Below are 12539 nucleotides of genomic sequence, written 5' to 3' on the forward strand. Positions count from 1 at the left end.
AGGCTCCTCTGCTATGAGTCTGCTTCTTCCTCTCCCACTCCCCTGCTTGTGTTCCCTCTCTCGCTGGCTGTCTCTATCTCTGTCGAATAAATAAATAAAATCTTTAAAAAAAAAAAAAAAAAAAAGAAATAAATCTCCTTTTCTAAAAACATTTCTATATTTCTATATTTAGAAGGATAACTCTTTAGAGTCATCTCTCCCCACAGAATTTCTAATCTGAAGGAGAATCAGTTTGACCTTTGAAGGGTGGAGGGAAGAGTTCTGGACTAGGACCCCATAATCATTGATTCACTCTTTCATCATTCAACAGACTGAGCACTCATCTTTTGGTCTTTGTTCTAGGCACTTGAGGACCGAGTGAGAAATAAGATCGATTAAAAACCTTTTACACAGGTCACCTCTGGTATAAGTATATATAAAATATATATTGTCCCTGACGTATATTGTCCTTATGTTTCTATCAACATATTTACCAACACACATTTTTTCAAAGGCAGAGCAACTTTCCAATCAGCTGTGTACTATGAAAATAACACAGCCATTTAATCCTTTCTTTTACATTCCACCTTTCTTGTACATTTTATTTTAGAGTTGCTGTGTAGACAAAGCCTTGGTCAATATTGTATAACATAATTCATGGAAGAGATCTGGCATTTTTCCATTTAATTTGAACGTGTGTAGAATCTCAACAAAGAAACAAATTGAATGACTACATTGACCAGTTTAACAGGTAAGGAAACCCTGCCTACCAAACAAAATGAGTAGTGTCACTTCCATTTGATAGAACACATTAATGTAGTAGAATAAAACTACCCAGTACAGCAAAAAGAAAAAAAAAAAGCATGTATATGTGTGTGTATATATGTATATGTAGTTTTTTTATCTTTAAACTTTTGCAGTTTATCTTCTTTTCTTTATCTTCTAATTTATAAGATATTTCTTTATCTTCTAATTTATAACATAGTTTATCTTCTGATTTTTTTAGTTTATCTTCTAATTTATAAGATATTTTCTTTATCTTCTGATTTCTTTAGCTTCTTTATCTTCTAATTTATAAGGCATGTTTCAATATAACTTAATAAGTATTGCTCTATGACAATAATGCGTTAAATTATAGTTCAAGTAAAGATTAAATTGTTCTATATTACCCTAAAAATGTACCCTAAACCTGGATAAGAACAACTGTAAAGCTATCTCTCTCTCTCTCTCTCTCTTTAATGAAAGAAGAAAAGTCTTGGGGGATAAAGGAAATGACTCCATTTGTCCTTGTCTTTGTCCTTAGAAAGATACTTGATCTGTTATACCACAAATTCTTATGAGGAAACCAGAGAAGTATGGATTAAATCAATTCCTTTAATATTGATACCGAATTAACTAAAGAAAATCAAATACACAAGGCAATTATTCATGGTTCAGCATCAGTTCTGAGGTGTTGTCCACAGGGATTACCTAAGAATCATTCTCAAGTCAATACGTCTATAAATTTTATTAATATATGAGAAACAGAATAGACATATAAAGGATACATAATATTCCAAATGATTTTAAGCTTTCAAATGAAACAGTATTAGAAAAAATAAAATTGAGACAAATGGCACTGGAGCAAAGAAAATACATGAAATCTATTTTGCCATTATGTAGGGTGTCTGGGTGGCTCACTTGGTTGAGCATCTGACTCTTGGTTTCAACTCAAGTCATGAACTCAGGGCCAAGATCTTAGGCTCCTGGGATCCAGCCCTTTGTCAGGTTCTGTGCTCAGTGGGGAGTCTGCCTAATGTTCTCTCCCTCTCCCCCGTCCCTCCCCTGGCTCTTTCTGTATCTCTCTCTCTCTCAAATAAATAAATCTTTTAAAAAATAAAATAAATTTTGTCACTATCTAGCAAATTAAACGAATTTGTTAAATTTTAATTAAATTAAATTTGAAAAAAATCTATTGACAAATAAAAGTCATTGAGAACCCTGAAAAGTTGAGTCTCTCAGTGATTTCCCTACAAAAGATTTTACTATTTGCAGAAAGTAGCAAGTTGAAGGACAAAAGTCTTCACTTCCATAGTCTGTTTATGGAAGAATAAATATGGATTTCAGTACTCTGTTTGCTTTTAAAAAATGATGTTAACCTTCTTATGAGATATTTGATACTAGTAACAGAAAAGTTATTAGGGGATATTGAAGCAATAAAGTTTTACTTAAGATTTGTTTAACCCCCCCATGCAAATAATAAGAAAATGCTGGTGCTTATGTAATATACAATAGCACTGTCTCATTTTGGGATAGGTAATTCCATGACACTTTGTAACATTGAAAATTATTAAATTATCATTGTTTTCCAAAACCATCTCATCTTCATACCTATGTAGAAATCTGTTCAGTAAAATATTAACAGATATGTAGGAATATTATGAAATGTATAAGAATACTGCTATCACAACATGATATTGATTTTCTTTGATGATCAAAGTAGACTATGGACCATAACATTCTAAGTGTTAATGAAATCAGCCCCATAATACTGTAATAGCTTATATCCTTATCTGTAAGAGGTCAATTCAACATTTTTCTTTGAATATCTGGAGATTTGTTAGAACACTAGTTGTTTTAAAAAACATTAATTTAAAAATTGGTCCTAGTGTATTTTTAAATAGACTATTTTTAAATATGGAGAAGAAAATAAATTGAGTAGCCTTAATTAGAATACAAAGAACCCTGCTGTATTAATAAATGAAAAAATTAAGATCTCAATTTTAACTGACAGTATATAGTTCTAGTGAGTTATTAGATTGTTCTCATATAGTTTCAGGAGTCCCTTATTGCAAAATTTTAATTAGCAGGACTAGGACTAATTAGTGTTGTCAGAAGTTCGAAGCTACATTTACTGCATTTGCCAGAGCATTTCATTGAAGCCCTTCCTAAGTCTGAACTATCCCAAGAGAACTCCATGGAGGAAGGTTGGCATGCAGAGATAAGAACCATGCCATTTCTGCCCTTAGTGGAGCCTACCTGCTGTCAATGGAACTTCCTGAGAGCCACGTGGATATGGTCAGCAGGGTAGTAGGACAAAACTCAGGTAATTGTTTACTACATAAGGCAAAGAGAGTCATTTGTTCAAAATAATTTTGTGTGAAAAATAAGCCATGTGAAATATATTGAACAACATCCTTAAAATTTTATTTATTATTTTGTGAATGAAGAAAGACACAAAAATAAAGAAAGGGGGATGAACTGTTTAAATGATGTCCAAAATCAACAGCATGACATCATATTTGGCAATATATTACCTATTTCCCTATTTTTGCCAAATGCTATAGGCCAAGAATAATGACAATAAAACAATAATTTTAAATTTCAGATTCAGTTTAGGGGCACCAAAACTGGCTTGATTTGAAGGAAGACAAAAATTCTGAATTTATTTAACTGTATGACATAAGAATAAAAATTAGTTGGTCAATTAAGCTGCTTGAGAAAATTCTATTAAAATCAAACTCAAGGACTCTAGTTTGATGAGGGCCAGGTCACTCTGCTGTTTTTGGTCACCATTCATAAAGCTGTCTAGCTTTCTAAGAAATGCTTATGAGCAGTTATTAGGTGAAGGGGAGATTTAAGGTGTAATGGAAAAGACATACAAAGCTAAGACTCCTCTGACAGAAACACAATGGAAAAATGTTAATAAGAAAAAATGAGAACATTTTGCTTGTAAGTATGAATCTCTTTTGATTTAATCTGTGTATTGAAATCATATATACATCAGCATTTTCATTTGAAATTGATATAAAACATAATTTTTACGTTTTTTCAACAGCAGAATATTCCCGATGGTTAATTGTTCTTTGAAGGGGAGAAGTACAAAATTCCCTAATAGCTGCTGCCCTCTAATGGTCAAATACTTGAGTGATTTATCTGAGGAACGTACGCCCAATCTTTAGTTGTACGTGCATGTGTGCACTTGCACACATGTGTGTATTTAATTTACAAGTTACTGTATGTTAGCTATCATACAAAATCTGGAAACTTTTCCAAGTGTTAACTTACTTGTAATAAAATTGTGATCTTCTCGAATAATTGCAATCCCTAAGTAAATAGGAAGACATTGTAGCAAGTTTGACATGGGCCAGGAAAATATGTTGTGAGACAATGCGGGAACATTTTTTAAACATCTAAAACTGCGATGTTTAATACACGCAAACAAAAGCTTTCTTTAGGGGAGCTGTTGTTTCAATTATTTCAGGATGTGCTGGTAAGTTTGTATTATGCACCCTCGCAGAATCCTCACTTGCTTAAAATACCCTTTTGTTTACAAACACATTTTGTTAGAGGCACTGGGGATATATGGATTCCTCTAAACATCATTTTGTGAGAAAAATCTATTCTACATTGAATGATGTGAGTCAAACAATGTTATATGTGTTTGTTTCCTTCGACCTCTTGAGGTTTTGCCAATCTTCACTGTGAGTCTCAAACAGACTAATACTACATGTAGTACTTCCTAATCTTTCTTGATCTCCAGTTCCTCTATGAAGCAGGCTGTGGGTCTAATGTTCTGAGGAGCGCATTAGGTAGTAATCTGATAAGGAAATAGCATGAATTAAGTAAATATAAACCAAATAGCTTCTAAAATAATGTTTAACCGATGCAATAAAATCCACAAGCAGAGTAAAATATCTTATGAACACACTGAAGAAGATGTTCTGACCTTCTGGAGGAGTGAATACTGAAATATTTGATTTGGGTCCAATTCCTGCACTGGTCTCAGCTGCAACATACACATCATACACTGTAAATGGTGTTAGGTTAGTGAACGCAAACTTAAGGTCTTTCGTGCTATTATCCAAAATCTGACCTGCAAAAATCAAAAGGTAGCTGTGGATTATTTTCTCATTAGGCATGTACTCATTCTCACAGTTGAGAGTCAAGAATAGCAATTAATGTTTGTTATTATAATTTTAAAATATTATAATTACAATTATTACAAGTTTCAAACATTTAGCTTGGTGGTACATTGATATCAGGTTAATTAAAATAATGGAAAGAACATGAAAATCTTCTGGTATTCAAAATAACTTATTAAATCATAAAGCCCTATCCAATTACCCTGCTATTTTTTGACATTGTTTAAAAAGAAAACATTAGATTTTGCTAATATTAAAATAGTGACAGTATTTTATACATAAATTTAATTAAAATGCTAAATATTCTCATTATATTCTATAAAAAGACATGTTTAGAAAATATTTGTAGTTCAGCTTCTGAGCAAAAGTCCTTAAATAGTCCATCATCAAAATTCTTTTAATCCTCAACTTTACCTCTGGTAATTCTTTCATCCCTTGCTGGAGCTGAAACCCGGCTCTCCCCTAAGAACACAGCTTCTGTTCTCTGCAGCCACCCCAAATGGTCTAATTTTTTCCTCGGTCATCAAGTGACGAGGCCTTCAGGTGTGCTGTGTGTTTCCCTAGCACCACGGGGCCTAGTCTTAGACCAACCCACCTCCCACCTTATAAAAGTTCATAGCTTTCAATCTCATGTCATGGATGACTCCACCAGCCCTCCTTGTTGCCATCATCGATCCTCTAGGCCCAGGGTCACTCACCCTCATTCTAGATGGTTTAGTGCCTGCTTCAGTGTCACTGTCTTCAGTACTACCATCTTGATTTGTGATTTCAGGATCCCTAGAAATGATTCTTAAAACACTCCCAGCTCTTCTCAAATAATCTAATCCACCACCCTATCTCAGCCGCTCCCATAGACATCACTATTACGAGTAACTAAATCTTCCATGATCTCTATTTTGTGCATCTCTCTCTGACCATTCTTTCTTATCTCACTTATTCTAGAGCCCTGAAGCAACAATTCTTTAAGTTCACTGGGACCTCCAGTCCATTGGTCTTATGATTTATTTTATTTTATTCTGTTTGGTTTCATCCCTCACCACTTGGTTTCCACTATTTATCCCTCCTCAGTGGCACTGTCAATTATAATCACTACCTTTACATAAGCCTTCCACTCCCTTGCCCTCCTCTTGTTGAAGGGAGCTGGAGAAAAACACAAATCCACTCTGATTGGTATGACTTTATTCACTACCACACCTCAAAGAAGCCCTGAATTGTGCTTAGCCCCCTACTCAACTTCCGTGGCCCAATCACTCTCTACTCTTCTGGTTGATTTCTTTCATAGAACCATAGGATCTCAGATTAGGAAAGAATTTTAGAGTTTACTTAATTGACTTCCAGCAATAATATTTGAACCCCTCAAAATATCTGACAAGGGCATGTCCAGGCTCTGATTGTTCACAAAGATGGAGAACTTGCTACAGTATGAAGTTGCCTATTTTTAGAGAGCTCCAAATATTAGAAATGCATTCCTTTTCTAAGCAGAAATTGAGCCCATTGTTCTTCATAAATATATTTGCAATTAAGTAAGTCAAGGTTCTCCTGTTCAAACATTTGAAGACACGTATGTCCTCGAACACTTCTCTTCTTAGGAGTCATCTCATTCTTTCAGCTTCTCCTCATGAAATATGGAACAAGGACAATGTTTTGGAATCCGTATACTTATTTATGATTTTAAACAAGAAATTCAAAGAGCCTCACCTCCCTTATTGCTTTTCTATTATTTGTTTCAATTGTAGAATCTTATAAAAAAGAGTATGATACTTTTAAGGAGTTTGATAATACTAACATATTTGGCATAATTCTTACTCCAAAAGATAAACACAAAGCTGATTGAGACTTACCTGAAGGTCCATATAATTCAACTCTGTAGCTAAATTTCCCTGTTACTACACTAGGTGGGTCCCATGAAATTGAAAAGGACTTCCCTGTAATGTTGCCTGTTATACAGTTTTGTGGTGGTCCTTCAGGCACTAAAATGGTTATAGAAAAAAATGAATAAATAATATATACTTAAAAATAAATGAGCATCTTATTAAATACACAATAAAACACAAAGGCAGAAAGAAAATAAAATATCACACTATGAGCAAAGGGTTTTTTAACTTTAAAGAAAAGGAAAAATGAATGAATTAAAGAATTTACATAAGACATGCTGATCATCAGATGAGCTAGTTATTTGCAACAGTTGCTAATTTAATATAATGCTGTATATGACTGCACAGCGTGTTTCATTCTCATTCCAATATTGCTCCTTGCACAGTTACATTGTCCTAATACACACTTATATATTGAATTCAACCAGGCCAGGTGTCTGACTTGAAAAACACTCTCCCCCTAGTGGACACATGTAGAAGGGTCAGGGAATTAACTCGACCTATATTACCTTATTGGCAAGGATCTTCACTTTCTGCATCAATATTTGTACTAGGTTCTGAGAGGAAATTTATAACCGACAGTTAGAAGATTCTAATGTACATTAGAATCTACAGATAGAAGACTAATGTAACATTGGTAACATAAAAAATAATGACATTTTAAAATAGGTCTACTTTTCACAGATGTGTTCTTAACATTTTACTTTCTTTTGATTGAAATGAAATATCCCAAATGTTTTTCTCAAGCCAAAGTTCTTGTCTGCTAAATTTCACTTTGTATTATCCTTATGAAATTATTTTTTAACTGTATAAGAAGTATGGAAGGAAGAAATGGTATGATTCAAAGATGACTATTTAAATCAAGAAAAAACTTCAAACTTCAGGTGATGAAAGGATAAAAGCTGACGGCTATGTCATCAGAAAAAAAAATACTGTGCTTTAGGGAAATTACCCTACCAGTAATAATTTCCAGTAACCTCAAAAGTTACCAATCACAACTGAATGTCTGATACTACATATTTAATATTACCATATTAACTACATAACTTTACATGTACATCTAATACTATAATCCCATAATTAAATATATAAACACCCATAGCTAGAAATGTGTACTCTTCAAATTTAGTAGAAATAATATCTAATTATACTCATTGAATCCTAACACCACCACCATAAAGGAGTTATTATTGCTGTCTCCATTTTTCATAAAGGGAAACTCCAGGGCAAAAATGATATAAGTAGGGTTTTTTTTAAATACTATTTTTGTCTAATACTGAAATGTGCATCACAAGGTATTTCTACCACTACAGGTGTTACTTCCATATTTGGTTATTACAGTATCAGCGAGAGGAGGGTATAGATGATTATAGGAGATGGCAAAGGGCAGAGATGATTATGAAAAATTACTCATATCAAAGAAAAATCAAAGCTGATCATAGGATCATGGTTATTAGCTCAAGAATCCATTCTTTCAAATCTCCTTTCTCTTTATAGATGTTTATGTTAGTATTATAAAAGAATGCTGAAATTAAAGATGCTCCAGATGGTATACCCATGATCTGTGACTGGGGGGAAAGGTTATTGAAAGGGAAGGAAGGTTTTAACAAAAAGATCTATATGAAAAAAATTAAACATTATTAGATAACTAGTTTAATTATTTTTTTTCTACATACACAAAAAATGAAATCATACCTGATTCTGGTGTTCTGACAATAGTACTATCAATATAACCTGCTTCATTTGTAACAGCAGAAACTTCAAAAAGATATGTTGTATAAGGTCTCAAATGTGTCACTATAAAACTGATAGGCTCTTTCCACACAGAGCTTATCTTACTCCTCGACAACGTGCTTGACGAATATGTGGTGGAGGCATAACGTGATGGAGGCGTAACTCTACCAAGGGTTGGAGAAGGACTGGTTGTACTCCATAAAAAAGATTCATTATTCTCCTAGTGAATAAAATACATAGCAACAGAAAAATAATGTGGTATCTCTTGAGGAACATGAAAAGTTTAATTCATTTATTTTTCCTTTATAGCATAAATATTATTCTTAAATTTATGTGTATATGTGTAATTCATTAAGATTTTAATAGATTGTTATCTATTCAAGTTATGGACAAATTTGCTAGAGCTTAATTATACCGATTTATATCTACAGTTTTAGAACAGGATATATTTACTGCATCCTTTATACCTTCATATTTCTCATGAATAGGATTTCAAAAGCCTTAGAATAAAAGTAAAGCGACAGCAACATCATTAGAGTAAGAAATTTTAAACTTCATGTTAAAAGTGCAAGAACCAATGAGATAAACTATTTTCCTTTTTGTGAAATTTCAAGCATGGGTCACTTTCTCACTGACAGTATCATTTTTTTTCTCATAAATACTCAAATGATAAAACCAATAGCACATATGTTGTGTATGTGTATATATGTGCATGTATGTATGTTTGTGTGTGTATTAGAAATATAGCCTAATTTTAAAAAGGTTTTAAGACTTCTATAACTTAAAGTATTTATTTATTTATTTATTTATTTATTTATTTATTTATTTATTTATTTCTATTACGTTCAGTCAGCCACTGTATAGTACATAATCAGTTTTTGATGTAGTGTTCACTGATTCATTAGTTGCATATAACACCCAGTATTTAAAACAAAAGTAATACTGTTTTTCCATCAATAATATCACAAAGATCATCTATATTATTTTTGATAAAACATTATTATGGTACTTCCAGGGATTTCCCATAAATGACTAGAGTCATAACAAATTCTTCACTAAAGATACGCACGACAAAAACAATCTACTTCCATAAACGTAACTTGTACTCTTGCCTTCCCTACCCCTCCTGTCACATGGAAATATTATCTTTTTCCAGTGATATTCTATACTCTCCTATTTCAGGTCTTTATAAAATACCCACCATTAAAAACACTCCCCTCACACAATCTCCCCTGTCCTTACACCAAGGCTAATTCAAGGCCCATTAACAAATAATGGAGTGAAGGCTCCCTGCAAGATTTTTCTATCTCTTGAATTCTCAAGCCCTTCTCTTATTCTGCCTTGAATACAGTCAGTTGTGTATAACATGATACTATAACTGAGCACTATAAGGAATCAAACAGCTCATAACCACTGTGGTTAAAAACATTTCCAGATACTGGAAACTTCAAGTTATAAGCTCACACCTAAAAATTTTGAGACATAGAAAGTGTTCCATAATACTTACATTACATTCTGGCAATTTCCCAGTCAAAATGTCTTCTACTCTGATGGAGACATCTTTCACTACTATCCCACTTCTGGCATGTTTGACACTAATCTTGAAGCTGGTAATTTTGCCATTTGGTTGCCGAGGCAAATACCAAATCAGGTTTACTGCAGAATAGTTAAAAGCCTCAACTGTGAGATTCACCACTTTTCCTGGAGCTGGAGAAGTGACAGAGATTAAAGGAAAGGAAAAAAAAAACAGTTACAAAATTTAGAATGGCATTTCTATAATGTTGAGATGTTATATTTCTCATGTTATATAAAATCAAATATACTCTGTTAGAAAAAAAATCTACTTGGGTGAGACTTTTTGAAATATATTTAATTAATTTTGTCTAAGAAAACAGGAATTTGAGTCCAAAGAGTTGTATTTAAGAGGCAAATAAGTTTTACTTTAGGATTATTTGTCTAATGGATCCATTGGTGAACTATTTCAAGTAATTCTGAAAAATATCCAATCAACAGTTATTTGTGAATATACAAACAAATTTGAATAACAAATTCCCTCCTGAAATAATGGAATTATGTAAATTCCTTAGATAATGAAGAAGTGGCAAACTGAAACAATTATCCAATCATTTACACCAAAAAGTATATTTCTGGAATGTATGTAAATATCTAGTGTCTAATATAAAGTGAATAGCACCCAGCTGGTTGTGGGTATTATATTTTGAGTTTTATACACCCTCAATATCAACTTTCATCAGAATTCATGATACTTTATTATCAATTATTGATAAACTGCAATAACAATCTATATGCTACGGGCACCTGGGTGGCTCAGTTGTTTGGGCATCTGCCTTCGGCTCAGGTCATGATCCCAGGCCCGGGGATGGAGCCCTGTGTTGGGCTCCCTGCTCAGCAAGGGGAGTCTGCTTCTTCCTCTGCCCTTCCCCTAGCTCGTGCTCGTTCTCTCTCTCCCTTTCTCTCTCTCTCAAATAAATAAAATCTTTAAAAAAAGAATCTATATGCTATTTTAACTGGGATGAGACAAACATGAAGCCAGAAGGAAGGAAAATTATGCCCATTAATCTCAAGGTAAGTTATGCAAAACAAAGTGGAGTAAATAATCAAAATCCTTTAGAATACAAACATGACAAATCACTATTGAGAGAAATAGAAACAAAACAGGATGTTTCTGGTAAAACAATATAAGTGATAACAGAGGTGCCTACTATTAAGATACTGAGTAATTAGAGTTTAAATGCATGTTGTAGGGAAGAATACCAAAATATGATTTGTAAATAAAAGCCATATAAATTAGATAAGGAACTTAGGTCGTGGGAAAAAGGGTTGTATATGAATGATATGAGTTAAACCAGAGAAACTAGGAAACTTAAGGACAACTGCATTTTAATGGGAAAAAATAAAACAATTTGGAAGGATGATTAATCATTAATAGTGGATAAAATGATGGATGGAAATTTTTTTCTCTAAGGAAAACTCATCAATGTAATTAATTAAAGCTTAAGAAGGACAATGACAATATAACTCTCTGACACTAAAGACTTAACACTTGAATTTCTTTTGAATGGATAAAATATAATAAAGCAAAATATTAAAATGTTAAATATATGATTTTATGAAATTATGAGTTAAAACTTTTATCATGAATCTTTTTAAAAATTGAATATATATGACATATAACTGTATAAATTTAAGGTGTGGGGCGCCTGGGTAGCTCATTCGGTTAACTGTCACTTGGCTAAGCATCTGTGTTTGGCTCAGGTCATGATCTGGGAGTCCTGGGATTGAGGCCTTCATCGGGCTCCCTGCTCAGAGGAGAGTCTGCTTCTCCCTCTACTCCTCACCCGACTCGTGCTCGCTCTCTCTTTCTCAAATAAATAAATAAAATATTTTAAAATAAAATAAAATAAATTTAAGGTGTACAAGGTGTGAATTTGATACATTTCCATATTGTATTATAACTGCCGTTGTAGCGATATTTAGAACTTCTATCATATTACGTAATTATAATATCACATTACATAAGTATAATAACGCAATTATCTATATTCATCATACTGTGCATCAGATCTCTATGCCTTATTTATTACTTGAGGCAAGTTTGTACCCATAAATAACATCAGTCTTATTCCCCTACCCCATCCTCTGGTGACCACCATTTTACTCTCTTCATAAATCCTAATCACTCTTTTAAATTTATTTGTGTAAACTATACATATGTTTATAAGTATGCCTGATATACATACACACACACACGCACACACACACAAATTAAATATATTCATACAAAAAAAACAAATGCAGACAAGCCAACACATTTTCAAATGAGCCTCAAAAACAATCACAGGGAACTACTCAAAGATAGAGAAATTTGAATTGATAAGGTAACCAAAAATTTATTAAATACATGATTTCAAAATATTTAAAAAGTGACCAAAAATATTAAATACATAGAAAGTAATTCAAAATGCTGGGGTGCCTGGCTGACTCAGTCGGTTAAGCATCTGCCTTCCCCCTACTCCTGTGATCAAGC

General features: G+C 33.0%; 1 protein-coding gene across 8 annotated transcripts in view; it reads right to left on the bottom strand.

Annotated features, from left to right (window-relative positions):
- Positions 1-12539, bottom strand: part of PTPRQ (protein tyrosine phosphatase receptor type Q) — a 258211-nt gene that overhangs the window by 178026 nt on the left and 67646 nt on the right. For all 8 annotated transcript variants that reach the window (XM_087868896.1, XM_045779834.2, XM_087868894.1 and 5 more), the window contains 4 exons: positions 9999-10198; positions 8453-8711; positions 6725-6853; positions 4688-4834 (listed from right to left, as the gene is read on the bottom strand). In XM_087868896.1, the coding sequence (XP_087725022.1) occupies positions 4688-4834; positions 6725-6853; positions 8453-8711; positions 9999-10198 (735 nt within the window). The remainder of the gene's footprint in view (positions 1-4687; positions 4835-6724; positions 6854-8452; positions 8712-9998; positions 10199-12539) is intronic.

Source organism: Ursus americanus, chromosome 17, assembly GCF_024610735.1.
Source record: "Ursus americanus isolate L20-20 chromosome 17, mUrsAme1.1.p, whole genome shotgun sequence".
NCBI classification, from domain to species: Eukaryota; Metazoa; Chordata; class Mammalia; order Carnivora; family Ursidae; genus Ursus; species Ursus americanus.